Raw genomic sequence first — 20,305 nt, 5'->3', positions numbered from 1 at the left:
TAACCCACTGTCAGCCAGGGAAGACCTGGAGCTTGGCTGCCCACCTGGTAAGGCCCTGCCTACCCTTCACACTTAATTCAGAGGGCACCTCATTCATTGGCGAGCCCAATTTTCCCTCCTGCTTTATCGTCCTAGTCGTTTTTGTTGCACAGGACTACATGGGTCATAATGACCTGCATCCCACCCATCTGTGCAAGTGGACTTGAGCACATGAGTCACAGAGGTCAAATCCAGGCTGTGTGTGTTCCCAGAACCCAGTATAGGGCACTGATGTTTGCTACAATGCACGTGAGTGAAGGTGTGTGTCTGTGTGATCAGTGAGTGCCACTGCGAAGAGCTGAAGTGAGAAGCTATATACTGTGAGCTACAAGATGGAACCAAGAGCAGAGCTGGGAGGTTTTATTACCAGCAAATCTGTACACTGTACACTGAGGGGCTGGCAGGATACACGAGAGGTCCTCCCCAGCCTGCTTGCCTCATCCCCACAGGCCAGAGTGGATGTGGGGGTGTGTTCTGGATGTCCATTGTTTGCCCTGGACCAGGGACAGCAGAGCACCTTTCTCTCCTGCTGTCGCAGAGCCATCAAGGGCTTTCATGGCCGGTCACAGGGGGCAGGGCCCTTTTTCCGCTCTCGGCTCAACAGCGTCACCAGCTTGGCCTTGAAGCCTGAGTGAACACTGGGACGACTGGAGGCCCCAGCTTCATCACTGTCGCCCAGCTCCAGTTCCAGCAGCCGCCGGTACTGGGCCTCCAGGCTGCTGTCTTGGGTGGGGCCAGGCCAGCCCAGGTCCTCACTGTTGTGGTAGATAGGGCTGGCAAGGGGGCTGCGGTGGCTGGGACCCTCCTGCTCGGGGTCCCTATCCCTGGGCAGCATGGGGCCTGTCTCCAGCATGCCTAGGTTCTCATAGAGGTGTTCGGCATTGCTTGGGGGCCCACTGGCCCGTTTGCACACTGATGCATAGAGCCCAGATGGTGGCTCATCTTGGGGTGCTGGGCTCAGCAGTAGGGGCAGGCTCTGGGGGCCGGGCTCAGCCAGGTGCACCCTGCGGGAGCTTTGTAACTCAAGGCCTGGGGGCGCCTCCCGCAGCTCTCCTGGTGGGTCCAGGGAGGGCAGGGAGATGGCTCGAGGCAGAGGACAGGGCCGGGGGCCAGCCAGCTCTGGCAGCCTTTCCCGCTGGCGGGCAATGGCAGCGGCCACAGCCCTGCACAGGTCGAGGGCTCGGGGGCTGCTGAAGGCGAAGAGACCCTCACCCGAGTCACAGCGGCGTCCAGCTTCAAAGGAGAACATGCCCTGGACACAGGGTTGGGGTGGTATGGGTGGGTTAGTGGCGGAGGGACCTGGGCACCCCTCAACCTGCCACCCTCCCAAGCAGGGCCAGCAGAATAGGGTGGCTGCCCAGCACCTCACCTTGTCAGAGCCGAACTTGCGCAGGAAGTGGTAGGGCCAGGTGTAGAGGGCCTGGGGGTTGGAGGGCTCCCTCAGCTGGATAGCGTCTTGGCCTAGCACTAGAAGGTGGGGCCCCTTCAACTGGCAGCGGGTGGCAGCCTCGGTCCTCTGCACCACCACTGGAAACTCACCCACTGCAGGCAGGAGGGTGGCAAGGGCATCAGGTATAGCCACGTGGGTTCCCCACAGGTCCCAGCCCTGGCTGCAGGATGGCTGAGGCTGCCCCTGCACCTCTCTGACTCACCTTCCTGCCAGGAGGAGTAGATGGAATTCTCTTCCATGGGGACCAAGCCCCTCTTGGAAGCTTCTATCTCCCCTGGTCCTGAGGAACACTCCCCTGAGCCCTGGAGAATGAAACAAGGTCAGAAGTTAGAGCCCTCACCCTCATTCCTCTTTCCACATCCTGTCCCCGGGGCCAGTAACCTAGGATCCAGGACAAGCAAGGACATCCAGAGACCTGGGTGCCACTGCCAGTTCTGCCTGTGACACACTGCATGACCCTGGGCACCCCTCTGTTTCCCCACCTGCAAACCCCCAGGCTCCCCATTGAGGGTGCCATGAGTTGTAAAGTAGGGGCACATAAGAGGACAAGCCCATTGCATGTGTGCTTGGCCAGGGGCTATGCCTGCCGGTGTGTGTCCCTAATAGCTTGGAGTGATAGAGGGGTGGGACCCGTGTGAGTGAACGGCTACTCCATCCAGGCCTCTTTCACCATCTCCCCTTCTCAGCCCCTCATCCCCTCACATTCTCTGAGCTCTGACTATCAGCACTTCCACCACAACCATGTTGGCCCATGGTAGTATGGCCAGGGTCACGTGCAACAGCTTCCTCACTGGTCTCCTTGCTCTTTTGCTCCTGTCCATTTCCTTTTTTTTTTTTTTTAATGTAAAATACTGTGGTAAAATACACAATGTAAAATTTACCATTTAACCCATTTGAAAGTATACAATTTAGTGGTTTTAGTATAATCACAAGATTGTGCAATGGTCACCTTTATCTAGTTCCAGAATTTAAAAAAAAAAAAATATATATATATATATTCATTCAGAGAGAGAGAGAGAGAGGGGATCTCCGGGTGGTTCAGCAGTTTGGTGCCTGCTGTCGACCCAGGGCGTGGTCCTGGAGTCCCGGGATCCAGTCCCACGTCGGGCTCCCTGCATGGAGCCTGCTTCTTCCCCTGCCTGTGTCTCTGCTTCTCTCTCTCTGTGTCTCTCATGAATAAATAAATAAAATCTTTAAAAAAAAAAGAGAGAGAGAGAGAAAGAGAGAGAGAGGCAGAGACAAAGGCAGAGGGAGAAGCAGGCTCCATGCAGGGAGCCCAACATGGGACTTGATTCCGGGTCTCCAGGATCACACTCCGGGCTGCAGGCGGCGCTAAACTACTGTGCCACCGGGCCTGCTCTAGTTCCAGAATTTTTAAAAAATTTATTTATTTATTTATTTATTTATTTAGTTAGTTAGTTAGTTAGTTAGTTAGTTTAGTTAGTTAGTTAGTTAGTTATGATAGACAGAGAGAGCACAAGCGGGGGGAGGGGCAGAGGGAGAAGCCTACTTCCTGCCTGCTGAGCAGGTAGCCTGACATGCAGGGTTCAGGGCTCCATCCCAGGACCCGGGGATCATGACCTGAGCCAAAGGCAGACGCTTAACCAACTGAGCCACCCAGGGGCCCCTAGTTCCAGAATTTTTTTTTTTTATCATTCCACATTAAAATCCATCAGCAGTCACTACCCACTCCCCCTTCTCCTAGCCCCTGGCAGCCACTAAGCTGCTTTCCCTATAGATTTGCCTATTCTGGGTGTTTCACATAAATAGAATCACACAAATATATGGTCTTTTGTGTATGGCTCCTTTTAATTAGCATGATGTTCTCCAGGTTCATTAATGGTGTTAGCATGTATCAGTACCTCATTTTTTTTTTATGGTCAGGTAATATTCTTTTGTATGGATAGAATACATTTGGTGTAACCATTCATCAGTTAATAGCACCTGTGAATCATTGTGATTAATGCTGCTCTGAGCATTCTCATACAAGCTCTGTTTGAACACCTGTTTCAATTCTCTTGGGTATACACCTACCAGTGGAATTGCTGGGTCATATGGTAACTCTATGTTTAACTTTTTGAGGAACTGGGCTCATTTCTTTTTGGTCCATAATAGACTCTATGAAGCTTTATTTTTTTATCTTATTTTTCAAAGATTTTTATTTATTCATTCATGAGAGACACAGAGAGGCAGAGACACAGGCAGAGGGAGAAGCAGGCTCCACGCAGGGAGCCCAATGTGGGACTTGATCCCAGGACTCCAGGATCTCGCCCTGGGCTGAAGGCAGGCGCTAAATCACTGAGCCACCCAGGAATCCCTCTATGAAGCTTTAAAGCTTTCAGTCCCTGGCTCCCAAAAACCTCCTCCAAAGGCTTCTCCTCTCAGAATAAGACCCCAAACTCCACATGCGGCCCAAAGTAGTTTCAGCTGGTTCCCACCAAACTCTCCAACTTTGCCTCCTCCTAGGCTCCCTCCCCACTCCTTACCCTCCAGGCATGGTGGCCTTTCCACCTCTTTGATATACCAAACTTTTCCCTGCTTCAGGGAAAGGCCTTTGCCCTTGCTACTCCATCCATTCAGGACATTCCTCAGGCCTCAGTGTCTGGATCACCCTTGCCTTAGATCTTTGCTTGGTGAGTTCTTATTTGTCCTTGAGGACTTGGGCTTACTGCCCCTTCCGAAAAGGCCTTCCCATCTAACAACCACCATTCATTCCTGGTCCCACCAGCCTTTCATTTTCTCCACAGCATGAATGGCCATGTGAGATTCATTCTGTGGATTTAGGGGGCTATTTCCTTAGGCTTGTGGGTCCTTGGCAGGTACTAGCTGAGTGCCAGGATGTGAGTGACCACGGAGATGAACAAGGTGGGGGTATCAGGTAGTCCACTTCTGGCCCCGGATGCCCTGCCCAACCGCCTTATGCTCACCTGGAAGGCCAGCTGGCAGATGGGGCCCATCCATTCCTGGCGATGCTGGGCAGCCAGTAAGTGGCTTCGCTCTGTGGTGGTGAGCAGGAAGGCACAAGTATCTTTGGGGCAGCTCTCACCATCAGCAGGCAGCACAGACACGCAGTCAGCCAGGCGGATGACCCGCCGTTCGCCACGCCGGGAAGGTCCTGCAGACCTGTCGCCTGCTGGCCCCAGGCCACCATCCCGGACATCCCAGCTCTCCAGCCGTGCCACACCTGATGGTCCTCCTGCATACAGAAGACCCCATACCTTCCGCCAGGACTTCTGTGGGAGGTGAAGATGGGGGAAAAGACCCTTGAGTGGCAGTTCTCCCTGTAGCTCAGCTCAGCACAAACTGCTCAGCAAATGTTCCTGGCCACTCAGGCTGGCCTCTGCTTCCCTCAGATCCTCAGGGCCGCAGAGAAGGAGGCCTTGTCAAGGTCAGACCAGCAGGGGGAAGAGTCTGTGCTTGGGTCCAGGCAGCTGTGGGTTCAAATCCACCCCACCAATTGCCTGTGACCTCCAGGAGCACTAGTACCCCCATCTCAAAAAACTAAGAGTACACAAAGTTGGGGCTTCTACTGGATTATGTCTCTGAAGTATCTAGGAGTTACAGCAGACCACCTGATACTATCATTATGTTGGTGCCCCTACTCCCTTCCTCACCAAAGAACAGGTCCCTTTGGACCATGGGACAAGGACTGAGCCAGGAAGGAGGCCTCAGTCTCATGATGGCAAGGAAGGAAACATGCAAATAGCATAAAGCAAAGGAAATAGACTGTTTATCTCCCTGGGCAGCAGCTGCAGCTGAGCTATGAGGGTGCAGGGCCTCCTGCCTGGGGAGACGTAAACTCCCCAACTACGTCCCATAACAGGGCTATAGGGACTGAGCCCTCCTATGTGGGGTGGGGTCGGAGGGATCCTCCAACTAAGCCACCAGCCTTCTCTACAGGGGCCTTGGTGCCTCTACAACATGGGGCGGAAGGCTATCAGGTCAGTCAGCTTCTCAGCTCAGCCCTGCCCCAAGGTTTGGATTCTTAGATCCTCCCCACTCTTGGCTTCCCCATCCTTGAACAGGGCTGGCTCTCATAAAGGCCCACTCAGCCCAACCCACTCAAGCTGAGAATGGGGCTCTGTTCTATTCCCCAGCACCTTGGTTGGGTCACCCACCCTGACTCCCTTCCCCATTCTCCCAGGTCTTGGTGGGCTGAGGCTGGGCCAGAGGCCTACCGCCCTGGGCAGCTGCTGGGCAGCCAGGGTCCCCACCTTGCCGAACTTGACGTGCTGCTGGTAGAGGATGCCGTCCTTGATGGGAGTCTCCAGAGGCTCCATGGCCGCTGCCAGGCCTCAGGACTGCCACTCTGAGGGCCTGAGGAGACTGGTGACAGGCCAGAGGGGAACTCCTCACACTTCCCCTTCTGGCCACTTCCCCCTCCCTCTGTTCAGAGGCAGCTGCAGGGCTGGGGGGAGGGGAGTCCGTCTTCAGTAAAGGAGGTAGGATAGGGGGTGGGGACGTCACATATACCTTCCTCTGGGTCCCGCAGGCCCAATGTGCTCACGTGGGCCTGGCAGGGGCCTCAGACTACTGGAGAGAAGATGACCTAGGCCTGTACCTGGGTCAGCTGACTGTGAGTCATATGCTCTGACCTCTCTTCTGTGCAGGGCAGCTGTACACCCCAGCACCTGATATTCCCACAGCCCCGTCCCTGCCCCAGGACCCCCCTCTAGCCAGACTGGCCAGTTCCTTGCTTTTTCTCTTGAGCCTCAGTCCCGCTCTGCTTATTTTAGAACTGTTTCTAATATTCACTTGGTCCCATCTTTACATCCCTGTTCATTATTTCCCCTTTGAATCACTGTCCCACTGTGGTCCTTTCAACCGAGCCCAAACCAACCCATCTTTCCCCTTCCCAAGCCTTTCCCGACTGCCCCCCTGCGCTGGGGCATAGCCTGGGCTCCTCAGCGTGGCACCCAAGGTGCCCTGTTCCGGCCTCCAACTGCCTCAGCCCAGTGCCTCCAGGGAACCCCTTACCACTGTTCAACTTGATCGCTGGGCTGCCTCTAATCCTGGGAGGTCCACTTTCTCACTTTTGCTGAGCACAAGGGCCCAACCAGTGAACTCCGGTTCTCGCAGCACAGCCCGGTCATGTATGGGTGGCATGCCCCCAGTGGGTCCTGGAGAGCTCACATGCTCTTTTTAAACTGCTTGTTGCCAGGCATCTTTTTTTGCCTCACCTTGCTAGAGGCTACTATTGGGGCTATGAGTCTGAATTCTGGGGACAGCCTCATGTCACTCATTCAATGCTGCTTTTACAAAAGCATGGGTAACCAGGCTGAGTAATACCATTTAGGGTCACATGTGGGGTGTCAGCAGGAAATCTTTTCCAAGGGCCTGTCCACCTGGCTTTGTGTCCATTGCAGCCTGAGCAGCCTTGAGCTCCAGTATTAGGACACCCTGTCCTTTGCATTCTCATTGCACTTCAATGATGAGGAAATCAAGGCTCAGAAACATTAAGTAACTTGCCTAAGGCCAAACACAAAGTGACAAACTGTGACTTGAGCAATGGCTGTCCTGCTGGGATAGAGCATGTGGTCTTGCACACCAAGTGCTGCTAGTGGCTCTTCCTCTGCCTGTCCCTCGCCAGATGCTGACATCCTACTACATTTGCCAGGAGTCTCCTGCTGCCACCCCCAATTATTCCTATCTCCTGTCTCTCCCACTTACCTAGGAGCTTCCCAACAGGTGTTTGCCTGGATTGCTTGGATCCTGCGCCCAGCAGGGAGCTGGACACAGAGTGAGGTCAGTGAGTGCCTCTCAGCAAGGGGAATAGAGGATTCTCTACTGGGAGTCTGTGGGCTGTGGGCAGTGTGCACTGGCAAATGGGCAGGGGGAGCTGAGGCAGGAAGTCGCCTCCCAAGGGGCCCCAGGAGCTTCATACAACAGACAGGAAGGGGGAGGCTGGGGCAAGGTTGGAGATTATAAGAGCCAACCAGAGACCAGAAAACCCAACCATTTCCCCTTGGCCCACCAATGCAGTCTCTCCTTTAGTCACAAATACAGCTAGCCCAGAGGACATACCCAGAGTTCCCAGCAGGGGGCCCCACCTACATGGCCCTTCCTACAACTAAGACCCAGCAGGCCCAGTGTTGGCAGTGGTGGTGGGAGATACTAGTTCCCTGAGTTAGAGGGGCTATGGAGGTCAGAGGGTGAGAGCTGCCCAGGAAGCAGGGATCAGGCGGCAAAACACAGAGGCAGGGCTGGGCTGAGACCAGGGGCTTGTGCTTTAATGATAGCCTGGGGTAAAGGGGAACAAAAATAGTAATTCTGGGGGACACAGGGAGCAGGCAGCCAGGCCCAGCCTGGCCCAGCCCAGGCCAGCTGGGCCAAGGATACTGGCTTTTTGTCCAGGGGGCTGGTGTATGTGGTTGGTAGCTGGAGACTGAAGCCTCTCAGAGACAAGGGACGATGGATGGCTCAGAAGTCCATGGAGCTGTGGGCCAGGTAGTCCTTGCGGCCGATGTTGCTGACCTGCTTGGTCTGCATAGCCTCGAGTTTGGGGCAGTCAGTGATTCGATGGCCCAGGCCCCCACAGAAGGCACAGCCACGCTCTCCTGGGGACACAAGGATAGGAGTCCGTGTGATTGCAGGACCAGGCACCACACCCCAGACTTTGGTTTCCCATTAGATCCCTCCCCCAAGTCCTATGATGTGCAGCATGGACCTGTTTTGTGGTGTTCCCCCTAACACCCCCACTGGACCAGCGTCTCCCGGCCCACAGTCACCTCCAATGTCCAGCATGGACTCATCCCCGCAGTGCAGCACTTGTAGCACAGGAGGCACCTTCTGCTTAGCCTCCAGCAGCAGGGCTTTGAGGTCCATCAGCACCGACTCATCTGTGGGGGTATTAGGGAACCATCAGGCCCGACTCTGTGGCCTGCAGCCAGGACCTGGGTAGCCACAGGCAGAGGACCCAGGGAACAGCTGAGGTGGCCCTGATGGCAGCCTTACCACAGGCCTTGTTGATGAAAGTGGTTGCGATGCCTGTGTTTCCTGAGCGCCCAGTACGGCCGATACGATGCACTGCAGAGAGGAAAAGAGCCTCTGGCCTACTGTCCAGGGTCTGGGGGCCTAGCCCACACCCTTGACCCCGAGCTCCCCACCGTAGTTCTCGATCTCCTCAGGCATGTCATAATTTATGACATGCTGGATGGCAGGGAAGTCCAGGCCCTTGGAGGCTACGTCTGTGGCCACCAGGACATCCTTCTTGCCCTCCCGGAATGCCTCGATGGCTTTTGTCCGTTCCTCCTGGTCTGTGGAGGGTTAGGCAGGAGCTGTTAGAGTAACAGGAGACTGGGGAGTAGTGGCAGGCCCACTGGGCAGGGAAAGGGATTAGGTGAGGGGAAGCAATGGCAACAAAACCTATGCCTAGGAATGCACTAACCCCTGACCTTTGCCCCCATGGATGGCCACTGCCTCGACCCCTTTCAGCAGCAGGTATTCGTGGATGGCATCAACATCTGCCTTCTTCTCTGCAAAGATGAGCACCTGTCCAAGTAGGCCAGCTTCAGTCATGAGGGCGGACTCCAACCCGGCATGCCCGACCTTCTTTCCAGCATGTTGCGCCCACCACCCCCTCTCCCTTATCCCAGGGGTCCTAGGCCAGGCTGGCTGGCTGCACTTACGGGTGGGGGTGTTTTCTGTAGGCACTCAAGCAGGTATACCATCTTGGCCTCTTCCTTGACATATTCCACCTCCTGCCACCACAGGGGTCAGGTCAGGTGGGCCTTGAATGGGCTCACCAGCCATGGCTCAGTCATAGCGCCTGGGCCCCCAATCCTGGCCGGTAGGATACCGGAAGCTTCCTGCTATAAAGGGCTGGCTGCCCTAAGAATGCTTCCTGCTAAGGGCTGGGGCTTTGAATGAAACCCTCGGTGCCCACAAGGTGGCCCCTCAACCCTACTCCAAGAGTTTTTATGAGACCTAGCCAGATCCAACCCTCACGAGTAAGACTCTACTCAACAGGAACGCTTGCCCACCTGGATGACATCCAGGCTGGCGGCCCCAGCACGCCCCACGTTGATTGTGACAGGCTTTACTAGGGCACTCTTGGCAAAGTTCTGAATTTTCTTAGGCATGGTGGCACTGAAGAGCAGGGTCTGACGCTGGCCCTGAGGAAGAGAGGGCTAGAACTGAGGGCAGGTAAGGCCTGGGAAGGCCAAGTAGCTGGGATGAAGCCCCCCAGTGCAGGGCCAATAGGTGGGTAGTGCCAGGCCTCAGGGCCTGCCATGGCTGAATGTTTTGTGCTGGGGGCAGGGATGCCCCAGCCAGGCTGGGATGGGCACCTTGAAGTAGGAGAAGATGGTGCGGATGTCGCCCTCGAAACCCATGTCAATCATGCGGTCAGCTTCATCCAGAGCCAGGTAGCGGCAGATATCTAGGCTGACCATCTTCTTCTGCAGCAGATCCATGAGGCGCCCAGGGGTGGCCACCATCATGTGTACACCACTGGGGATCAAGAAGAGGCCCTGAGATCAGGGCTACCTGCCCATCCCTGCACTTAAGGGTTGGCATTCTGCTCATTTTGCCCTCTGGCCTCCTTCCTCTCTCCTTATCACTTCTATCACCCTCCCCTACTTGCAAAACACAGCTCTTCTGGAAGAGGCTGCAGTCTTCCAGAGCTCCTCCCCAGCAATGATCAACTCTGCCTAGCACACCTTTCCCTCTTCGAGGTCATTCCCCTTGTCCCCAAGGAGGGCTGTCCTGATCTCCAGATAGGCCACAGTTGGTGCTCTCACAGCTCCCTCTGTAGGTGTTGAAGGGTTCGCTTTTCTGGTAGGCTAAATTAATCTTTTCTGTATCTGAATTGTCCCTGAGACCAGGAATGCCTTGGAAAGAAGAACCTGCGCCTGGTCTGTCCATGACCTCAGAGCCTGGTCTAGGGCAGTGTCTCCTTGGCACTGTCTCCTGGGGACTGTACCAGGTGGAAAGGCCATGGATCCAGCCCTGCCCTAGTGCCTCAGCCTCCATAATGGGCCACACGGAATGACCCTGACCTTCCTGGACACCCTGGGTCCCCCAACTCTGTCTTTTGCCAGGAATGTCCTGACCCATGACCTCCCAGATGACCTCATTCCATCTGCTGTGCTCCCACAGTACGTTACCACAGCCTTCTGTCCCACCCCAACTGATTAGATGAGGAACTCCTTGAAGACAAGGGGTCCACAGAGGTCTTCTGTAAGGGTCTTAGGAGTAGCTAAAACAAAGCCTGTCTAGGGGCTCTGGAGAAGCCCACAGGGTAGGGGTGCTTGTGCTCACTGTCGAATGGTTTCCATCTGCTCTTTGACAGACATGCCCCCGATGCAAAGAGCGCAGCGCAGGAGTGGGGAGCTGTCCTCTTGCAGTAGGCGGCAGTAATACTCCAGGATACCATGGGTCTGCCGGGCGAGCTCCCGCTGTAGGCACAGGGCAGAGGTTGGCACCAGAAAGCAGTCCTGTCTCTGCCCTGCCCTCAACCATGATCTATCTTACTGAGGGGCATATGATGAGTCCGTAGGGCCCTTCACGCTTGGAGAAAGGTAATCTCTTTTCTTGTTCCAAGCAGAACATGATGACAGGCAATGTGAACACCAGGGTCTTCCCTGAACCCGTGAAGGCGATACCTATCATGTCACGGCCAGATAGACTGTTGGAGAGAACAGGCCTGAGGATCAGGTTCAGTAGAATGTAGAGAATGAGTCTCCAGATGGACACCTAGTGATTGCTCCTCCCTATCACCTCCCTCTTCAGGGCCCCCAGGTCCATACTCACATGGTGGGGATGCCCTGGATCTGAATGGGTGTTGGATGGTGGATGCCTTTCTTCTTCAGGCCTCTCAGGATGGCTAAGGAAAACAACTTCAGTATCATCCTTGTGTCTCACAGATAGTTTATCAGGCTTGTAGAACTGTAACATTACCACTACCCTCTTCAAGTTACCCCACAGAAAGAGAGAGAAAAATACTTGTCCAAGACCTAGCATAAGAAGAGGCAGGGTTTGCACCCAGGTCTGTTTAAGGCCAATGTCACCTGCCCACTGAAGCTCCCTAATGGCAGAAGATAGTGAACAGATACATTTGGGGCAACTGAAATTCAAACCTAAATCCCTCTATTTCTACTGGCTAGACCCATCACTGCAGATGCTGAGCTCAGTGGGGGGCTGGGACACAACCTCACAGTTGTTTGACTACCAAAGTTCCCAGGTACCTGCAGGAAATTTCATTTCCTTGAAGCTCTTAATGGGTGGTGGGATACCATCTCCTTCCACCAGGATGTGGTACTTCTTCCGAACGCGTTCATGCCGCTCTTCAGACATGCTCAGGACATAAGGGGGCGGTGTCCAACTGTGAGTAGGTGGTGGGGGTCAAGAGAGGCCCACAGCTGGCTCTGGGGTGTCCCTGCCAGCCTCAGCCATATACCATTCCAAGTAAAAGTGACTGCCTTCCTACAGACTGAAAAACATACCTGGTTTTGATTGGATCGTCGTATGTGATTCCCTTGGCCATTTCCTTCACTGACATCAAGGCTGAGGAGACAGATGTGGCTCAGGGCTGGGTCTTGCTTCCCAGAGCATGCCCTTCAAATTTAACTAACATGCCTGAGGTTGGGGGAGGACGCTCAGTCTACCTCCCCACCCTGCCCTGGCTATAAACATACCTCGGCCCTCAGCCACACTTTCCAGGATCTTTTCCTCTTCTTTCAGTTGCTTCTCCTTGGCAGACTCCTTGCGGGCTGAGGAAAGAAGCAGATGTCAGAGAGGCACCAGAGCACTGCACCAAGCTGAGCGTCCCCGCTGCTTTCCAGCTCACCTTCAGCCTTCTCTTTGAGGTGCTGGTGCTGATCCAGGAGGCTAACGTTGGACTGAGGGCCCAGTGGGATGTCGTCCTCATCTCCCCGGGGCTCGCTGCCGCTGTCCTGCTGCTCCTCCTCCGCAGCTCCTTTGCGCCTTCGTTGCAGTAGCTTCTGGAGCTGAGGTTCCACCAGCGCCCCTCAGAGACCAGCCCAAGACACAACGAAGCATTGGGCCCAGGGGCCCTATGTCAGGATCTTGGCTTCTGGGAGAAGGACCTGCACCCTGCGACGTGGAGCTGCCCTACCCCTCAGGTCAGGGTGTTCGTCCCTCCTAGCCGCAGGGTCACGGCCCCAAGTACTGACAGCTCGCTCCACTGGTGGCCACCCCCCGCCATCCCATGCCTTCATTCCTCTTCCAAACCCGGCCCTCACCAGTAGCTGCCGGCGCTGTCGCAAAGGCACGTAAGGCACGTACTCTTCGTCGTCTTCATCCTCCGTCTCGGAGCGGCTTCCGGTAGCAGTCACCTCGTCGGTGCGAGCCCGCTGCAGATATACATGAGGAAAGCTCAGGCTCCGGCTTTCACTGCCGCTGGCGACCCGCGCGGACACTGGCCTCGCTCCTACCTTCCGTTCGGGTTCCGAGTCCTCCATTCTTCGCTGCACGCATGCGCGCTCCGGTGAAACCCCGCCTCAACTTTTGAGTGAAGCCCAATCAGATGTGGAGAAGCGGAACGTGGGCGCCTAGCAACGACCTCGGAGTGCCGGATCGCGCGGAGGGACAAACTTTCCTCTGAGGCCCCGGCAGGGCGCTGTCAGAGTACCCCAGCGCGGCGGCTCGTTTGTTGCCAGGAGCGAGGGCAAGGCGTCAGCCAATGCATTATGGGACGCTGGGTGATTTGGAGCATGCGCTAAAGGCTCAAACCAAGCCTAGGGAAAGGTCGTCTCTTGAGTGGAGACCGCTGATCTGCGTCTGACGCCATCCGGCACGTGCCGGGACCGGCCAGCCGGGACTCTGCCTAGGCCTCCACGTCGGGCATGGGCGCGGGGGGTGGGGCGTGTGTGGCTTGTGGAAAAATCAATCGACTTACACCGCAGCTCTGACTGGCAAGCTCGTCAGTGTGAGACGACACAGATCTTCAGAATAGTTGAGGGATAAATGCGAGTGACTGTTTTTTCGCGGAGGGTCTGTGTACATACATACGGAGCGATTATTATTGTGAGTGCTACGACAGAGGTTAGAGTAGCTCACTGCCTGGGGAACCAGAGAAGGCTTTGGAGAGACGTGCCTCTGAGCTTCCAGAGGTATAGACTCTCGGAACAGGGAGTGGAGGAAAGGCAGAGCTTTCAGACTGAGCGTCCTGCAGGAGTGAGGGTCTGGCCATGTGCAAGTGCAGATTCCTCAAGGAACAAACTGATCGTGTGGCCAACTGCTATGGGGTGGTGGTGGCCAGGGCTAACGCTGGATGGGTTAGGTTGGCCCCAGAGCCTGTTTTGAGAGAGAGAGAGAGAGAGAGAGAGAGAGAGAGAGAGAGAGAGAGAGATAGCAGGAACGAGGAGCAGAGGCAGAGGGAGAGAATCTCAAGCAGACTTCACACCGAGCATGGAGCCTGAGGCGGGATTCCATCTCATGACATTGAGATCATGACCTGAGCCAAAATCAAGAGTCTGAGGACTGAGTCACCCAGGCACCCATCACTAGGGACTTTTAGAGAGGAGTGATCCCTCACTACAATTTTTTCCTTCATTCATGCATTTATTATGAGCATGTACAGGGTGTTGTGCACAGTGCTGAAACAGATAAAAGATGAAGAAGACACAAACCTGGCTTGTGAGTTTATGGATTAGTTGAGACAGAAATATAACGGGTCTTGAGGTTAAGGAGGAATATTCTAAGACAGATAAAGTAGTACTTTTGGAAACGTCACAAGGCAGGCAAATGGATTCTCATAGTAAGAATGGCCTTTCAACTGGAATGTGAAGGATAAGCAGGAAATGAAGGAAAGGTAATCTGCAAAGAAGGAAACATGTGAGCAGAAGTTAGGAGACCTGAGGGTGCTAGGCCTAGGAGACTGAGGTCATCTGGTGTGGCTGGAGTAAAGTGCTGGGAGGCCAGGCATGGATGGCTTTGAATACCACCCACAGGTCTTTCTCTGTAGGTAAAGCAGCGCCTTGATCAGACATGCAATTTTTGAACAATGAGGCAGAATTTTAGATACTTATGCCAGTTCAGCAGCAGGGCAGGAGCCTGGTGCAAGAGTTGAAGGGAGAGAGGAACACAGATAATACATACAGAGACAGGTTTCACAGGGGCATATGCATACTTCCTTGGGGATTAGGAAAGGCCAGAGACCAGGAATTGTGAGCCTGTGGGTGATGCTTTTTAACTTCTTTAGAAGAGGAAGCTGGCACTGACTGCCCATGGTGAGGTTCAACCTGGGAGGAAGGAAGGGGGAGGGAATGGTCTCTGATCCTGCTCTTGACACTCTTATAAAGGGCTCTTAGTAACTGTGTGGCCACAGCCTCCACTGCTCCCCACATAAGCTCAGGTTAAGTGCCAGTTTTAGAAAATGGGGGCAAGGAGCTAGAGCACAAATGTGTGCAAGGCATTTATAAACAAATCTATTGTATTAAAATCTGAATTTATGAACCAGATCCACTGCAGGAGATGAGACATAGGAATGAGTAGTTTGCTTTACTTTATAGAAGGGTTCATCATCCTCAACTCTCAAGTTAATTAGGCTACAAGTCTCATTTCCATTAGAAAGTCAGATCCAATTGATAGAAACTCCATGTGTTTAACTTCCCTTGACAATGGTCAATAACCCAGGCTACAGGTGTACAGTCTGTAAAGGCCTCAAGCCTTTCCCAGATCCCTTCTCATAGCAGCTGCCAAGACAGTCTCACTCCTCTATCTTGCAGAGGGGACACGGCCTGGGGAAGGGGCTGCTCCAGGTCATATACCAGAATCCTCCCAACAGGAGCAAAGTGCAGAGATGCTGCTGTTATACATGCCCAGGCTCTTAGCCAAAATGAGTGCGCTAAAGTCACTTTCCTGTCTTGGCTTTAATTTTCTCATCTGTAAAATGGGATAACAGTCCCACTTAGAACCGCTGTGAGAATTAAGTGGAAACTACCAAACTGTTGACACAAAGTATGTGCTCAGTGAGACTAATGACCAAGGCAGATCCCATGCTTCTGAGTACATTCCTCACCTCACCCCTGCCCCAGCCCAGCAAAACCACCAACACACTTGACTCTGTGTCCAAATGTTGTTTTATCTTTCGGCAGGAAAGATCTTCACAGTATCAAAAGTAAAGAATTGAAAAACGAACAAAAACAAACACAAAGAGAGCAGTGTTGGGCCAGCAGTACCATCAGCCCCTAGCCCACAGGCCAGTCCAGCCCCCAGGCTCTGAGTGAGGAGGCTGCATAGCACCAGGAAGCGGCTCTGCGGAGGTCCTGAGAGGCCCCAGCACAGCACAGCATCCATTCAACTTTTGGTTGGTCCAAGATGGCGAGGAGCAGGAAGGATCTTGGGCAGGGGCGTAGGGATGTGGAAGAAGAAACTGTAGACTTTCAGTTGGCAGTTGGGGTCTCAGGACACCCTGAAGAAGCTTGACCCGGCAGGGGCTGAGAAAACAGGAAAGTATGGCCACACTGTGAGTCTTTGCCCTAGTCTCCCTGTGTTGGCTCTGGGTTTCCATGGGTCCCCATGGGCAGGTACTGCTGCCTGCTATTTTTGCTCCTCAAGCTGAGCATCCTGAATAGACTTCCTTGATTACCTACAGCAGAGGACGCAGGTCAAGACTCTGCCAGGAACAGCTCCCCTGTAATGCATCTTTCCAAGGCAGGGTAGTGTAAGAGCCCAGACTCTGGACTTTGGTTTCCTACTGACAGGTAGGGGAGAGGCAGCATAAGCACTCTGACTCCTGCCTCAGGCTCCGGTACACAGCCCAGTCTAGGTCCTGAATCTGTGCCAGCACTGCTTTTTCATTCACTCTCAGGGCTCCCAATCTCACTCTGAGGAGGGTGGGGAAGGTCAATGGAGAGCCCTTATGGTGGGGTGAGGCAGGGAGGGAACATCTCTTGTCTTGGGAAAGAGATCAACCAAAGAGGGAGTCCCTGAGAGAAGATGGCCCAATGAGGTTTCCTGGCTGAGTGGGGCACTGGGCTGTGGGAGGAGGTGTGTCCCCTTTTCTCTCAAAATAGGCAACAAATGAAAGTGCCTGGGGTTCCCATAACTCCTGGATCCTATGGAAGAGGACAAAAGAGGCAGGAGGCCACCCTGACCTTGGCAGAAGCTCCTTAGGATGTGGACTTTTCAGTTGGCAAAAGATCAAGGAGCCTAGTCCCTTCAGAGAGAGGGACTGAAGTGAATCTAAAGACAGACCTGACTCCAGGCAACCTAAGGTGCCATAGGGAGCCCAGCTTCAGGCTGCCCTGGCTTCAGGCTCTCTGGCTGTTCCTTTTTTTTTTTTTTTTTTTATAAATTTTATTTTTTTTTTAATTTTTTATTTATTTATGATAGTCACAGAGAGAGAGAGAGAGAGGCAGAGACACAGGCAGAGGGAGTAGCAGGCTCCATGCACCGGGAGCCTGATGTGGGATTCGATCCCGGGTCTCCAGGATTGCGCCCTGGGCCAAAGGCAGGCGCCAAACCGCTGCGCCACCCAGGGATCCCCTCTCTGGCTGTTCCTGGGGAGCTGAGGCCAGCATCAAGGTTGGGGAATCCTGACCCAAGAGAGGACAAGGGGACTTGGCTGAGGGTCTGGGAAGTCTACTGCCCTGGCCCAGAGAGGAGCAGGAGGAAGACAGGTGAGGACATCTTGGGGGTTCCTGAGCTCAGCTCGCCTGCCCTGGTTTCTTGTTGCCTTAAGGGCAGTTTTGTGGTTGCCAGCCAGCAAGGCCTGATCCCAGGGAGAGCATAGGGTTAAGATAGGGCATTGCACAGCCATTAGGTTGCAAACCCACCATCAAGGCCTGCTTGCCTGCCAGCCACCCTTCTCTCCTGCATTATGGTTCTCGGTCTTCTGTTCTCAGTCCAGAACATCATCTGGTATGTCAGTATTTCACACAAAAGGACCTGTATAGGTGGTTGGAAGAGGAGCCCCGAGCCCAGCTGGAGCCCAGGTCTCTTCTTCAGGAGGCAGCTTAGCTATTAATTTATTCATGGGGCTTGTCTATTTGGGGAGAGCACTTACCAAGTCCTCCATTCCTCAGTGACCTTGCCAAAGCCTTGGTCTAGCTCATCTATCCTCTTACTGATCCTTTGGGGCTAGTTTCTTCTTGTACAGCTTTAGCTGGGAAGCAACCTGGTAGCAAGTGGCCTACTAGGCCGGGCAAGTAAGACTCATCCCTGAGGCTAATAATGTCAGGGGTGATGGTAGTCCTCTGCGGATTAAGGCTGCTTAGCCATTTGAGAGGCAGACGGTAAGGGAAGTAGAGGCCTGATGGAGATAGCCCTGGGTTGGCAGTGTGGGAAGGGTCCTTCAGGAACACAGGCAGGAGGGGTACCAGGAGGGTCTGGCCCAGGAAGGAGAGATGGAAGGACAGAGGCCTAGGGGTGAGTGGCCACAGGAGAAGAGATGGGGCCTGTATCTTCAGAGAGGGTAGCTGTCACTGTGGAGGTACAGGGGTCAGGGCTGGCAGTCCACTAGTCCAACTCTATGTGCCCCACAGCATGGGGACAGTGAACATGACAGAACCTAAGGAGACGGAGTACAGAGCAACACTTGGGGGTCTCCATACCTCACTGAACTGTGCTGGGAGTGGTTTTCTTGAGGCTGAAGTTGGTCCAGTTCACAGCAACTTTCTGACGAGTTTGCTTTGCAGAATCCAAACAGAACCTATTATATTTGAGACACCAGAAAAGCATAATCAGAGGTTCCCCCTCTCCCTGCTGGAGCCACAGATCCATGTGTCCTGGTCACTAAAGGAACCAAGTCAGCTCTGTACAGCCTCCTTGGCTCCAGGGTATCAGGATCTAGCAGGTTATGAGAGCATTGCTGGCTTTCTGGACAGGGTGTCCACGAGCCTAGGGAACAATCTATGAAGAGACTGACACTGCCTCAGGATACAGAGTCACTCCTCACACTGTATTTTCCTTTGGCTACACTGGGCTGCTTTCTTCTCCCCTAGGTTATTGTGTGTTGCTTTCAGCCACAAACCTCTGCCACAAAGGCCCTCTTTTACCTGGCCTCCTTGTTCTCTCTCAGGTCTTAGCTTGGGTCCCACCTCTTCTGGGAGTGCTGCCCACTCCTACATCTTAGCTTGGTCTGCAGCCCCACTTCTAGCTGTCTCGTCACAGCCCCATGCCCTTATTCCTCCAACAGCACTTATCGCTGGACTGTGTGTTTACGGCTCTCTCTCCCTGTTAGACTATCTGATTTGCCTCCAGCCCAGAAATCAGCCCAGGCAGAGCAGAGGATATGCAGGTGAATAAACAAAGTGAACAAAGCTATAGAAAGCTCTGGTTCTTGGGGTCTGACATGCCTCCTTCTCCCTGTCCCTTACACCTTCCCAGATGCTGTGCCCTGCTATGTGGATACCTGGGTTCTAGCAGATAGACTGCTGGGGGAGAGCCTCTCCAGGGTGTCAGGCTGAGTGAGGGTAGGCGAGAAGGCATCCTCACACCTACCTCTTGAAGTATTCCACCTCCCGGTCAGTCTCATCCATCTCCACCCCATCCATGTCCTTGGGCAGGAACACATCGTCTAGGAAGACACAGCCAGGAGGGCTCAGTGCCCACGGCCAGGCCTCTGGGGTCATGCTCTCGGGGCAGCACTGCCCACACACGAGGTCTACCCTCCACCCTGTGGCCTGGCTGGGTGGGGGGTTAACCACTCAGTTCCTGGTGCACTCACCCAAGGAGGCGGCCGTCTTCTCCTGCTTGTTGCGGTTCCGGCGGCTGCGGCCCTTGCCCTGCGGCAAGCTTTGTGGCCTTGCTGGGCCTGGGGGCTGCATAGACTCCTGCTCCAGAGGCCGTGCTTTGGCCTCGCCTGGCCAGTTTCGCCAGGAGCTGCCCTTCTCGTCAGCTTTGGGGCTGCCAGCCCAGCCTGGTCCTGGCTGGCTCCCCTCTCCAGCCTCAGCACAGCTGCCCACCTTGGAAGGCTCTGGGGCCTTGCCTGGCTGCTTGGAGCTGGGGGTCTGGCCCTTGGCATTGGGAGCCTCAAGGCTAGCTGGGGACCGGGGGGCTGGGCTCGCCTCATTCTTCTTGGACTGACTGCCCTGTCTCTTGCCCTTCCGCGGCTTTCCACTTGAGGCCACAGGCTCAGACAGCTCCTGCTTGAAACTGGGAACCTCCTTTGGGCTTGGCTCCTCAGGACTAGGGTTGCCTGGCTTGGGTGTCTTGACCCAGATCACCCGGGAAAGGTTGGGCACTGCATTGAGTCTCCTCACCAGCCCATTCTCAGGGATGATACCGGGAGGGGGCCCCCTCACCTCTGTCCATGGTGGGTGAGAGCCTCTCATTTCTGTCCATGGTGGGGCTGGCTCACCTGGAACTCGTAACGTGTGGTTCTGAGAGGACCCCAAAGTCAAAGGGGACAGGTCAAGGTTAATGTCAGGCCGTTGCTCTGATGAGCCATTGAAGTTTGAGGGGGATAGGTTCTGGGGCTCTGGCTCAGCAGCCCCTTCCTTAGAGAATCCATTGCTGTCCATGTTGAGCTCACACACACTGAAGCTGGCACGGATAGAGTCCTTGACGGTATTCTTGATCTCTTGCAGACGGCTGCTCAGGAAGCTGTTGACCCGATCCAGCTCCCGGTCAGGCCACTCCAAGAGCCTCTCCCTGGTAGGCCTTGGCTCCCGGCTTCCAGAAACACTTCGATTCACCTGCTTTAGAGCTTCTGCTGCCAAGTGGGCCTTCTCCTTTTCCTGCCAATATAAGCAGCAGTTTCAGCTGGGGCCTGGCAGCTGCCAGGCACAATGTGACACCTGACACATCAGCCTGGGGCCTGGCTTTACAACTAACTGGCTAAAGGCAAGGTCCTGTCATCCAGGCCTGCTCACCCACCCTGCAGGAGTGAGGATGAAATACAATTAG

At 54.5% G+C, this 20,305-nt stretch overlaps 3 protein-coding genes across 25 annotated transcripts in view; all 3 read right to left on the bottom strand.

Annotated features, from left to right (window-relative positions):
- Nucleotides 1-384: 384 nt before the first annotated feature.
- DOK3 (docking protein 3) lies at nt 385-7,568 on the bottom strand. The gene is made up of 5 exons (XM_026006158.2): nt 5,704-7,568; nt 4,417-4,722; nt 1,692-1,791; nt 1,409-1,581; nt 385-1,291 (listed from the first exon to the last, which is right to left on the bottom strand). Exons 1-5 carry the CDS (start codon nt 5,767-5,769, stop codon nt 593-595), a joined length of 1,344 nt encoding a protein of 447 aa, XP_025861943.1. The 5' UTR covers nt 5,770-7,568; the 3' UTR covers nt 385-592.
- A 125-nt stretch (nt 7,569-7,693) lies between these two features.
- Nucleotides 7,694-13,159, bottom strand: DDX41 (DEAD-box helicase 41). Of its 5 annotated transcripts, none has more exons than XR_012001160.1 (17): nt 12,886-13,159; nt 12,694-12,804; nt 12,279-12,438; nt 12,127-12,201; nt 11,935-11,995; nt 11,677-11,813; nt 11,243-11,315; nt 10,964-11,135; nt 10,751-10,887; nt 9,778-9,940; nt 9,472-9,603; nt 9,118-9,189; nt 8,877-8,980; nt 8,596-8,766; nt 8,444-8,515; nt 8,218-8,328; nt 7,694-8,046 (listed from the first exon to the last, which is right to left on the bottom strand). XR_012001160.1 is itself a non-coding variant. In XM_072756512.1 (17 exons), exons 1-17 carry the CDS (start codon nt 12,910-12,912, stop codon nt 7,910-7,912), a joined length of 1,887 nt encoding a protein of 628 aa, XP_072612613.1. In that variant the 5' UTR covers nt 12,913-13,159; the 3' UTR covers nt 7,694-7,909. The 5 variants fall into 5 exon arrangements, 2 of the variants coding, with proteins under 2 accessions (XP_072612613.1, XP_025861926.2); XR_012001161.1 differs by having other exon boundaries at nt 8,596-8,745; XR_003236112.2 differs by having other exon boundaries at nt 8,596-8,745; nt 10,964-11,117.
- A 2,357-nt stretch (nt 13,160-15,516) lies between these two features.
- The window catches only part of FAM193B (family with sequence similarity 193 member B), a 33,273-nt gene continuing 28,484 nt past the window's right edge, over nt 15,517-20,305 (bottom strand). For 18 of the 19 annotated variants that reach the window (XM_026006061.2, XM_026006088.2, XM_072756501.1 and 15 more), the window contains 4 exons: nt 19,125-20,136; nt 18,899-18,974; nt 18,010-18,107; nt 15,517-15,891 (listed from right to left, as the gene is read on the bottom strand). In XM_026006061.2, the coding sequence (XP_025861846.1) occupies nt 18,011-18,107; nt 18,899-18,974; nt 19,125-20,136 (1,185 nt within the window). In that variant the 3' untranslated portion in view covers nt 15,517-15,891; nt 18,010. The remainder of the gene's footprint in view (nt 15,892-18,009; nt 18,108-18,898; nt 18,975-19,124; nt 20,137-20,305) is intronic. The other variant, XR_012001159.1, reaches the window with a different exon arrangement.

Source organism: Vulpes vulpes, chromosome 4 (genome assembly GCF_048418805.1).
Source record: "Vulpes vulpes isolate BD-2025 chromosome 4, VulVul3, whole genome shotgun sequence".
Taxonomy (NCBI): Eukaryota; Metazoa; Chordata; class Mammalia; order Carnivora; family Canidae; genus Vulpes; species Vulpes vulpes.
The sequence above is the reverse complement of the archived record's forward strand: the minus strand, read 5'-3'. Positions and strand labels throughout refer to the sequence as shown.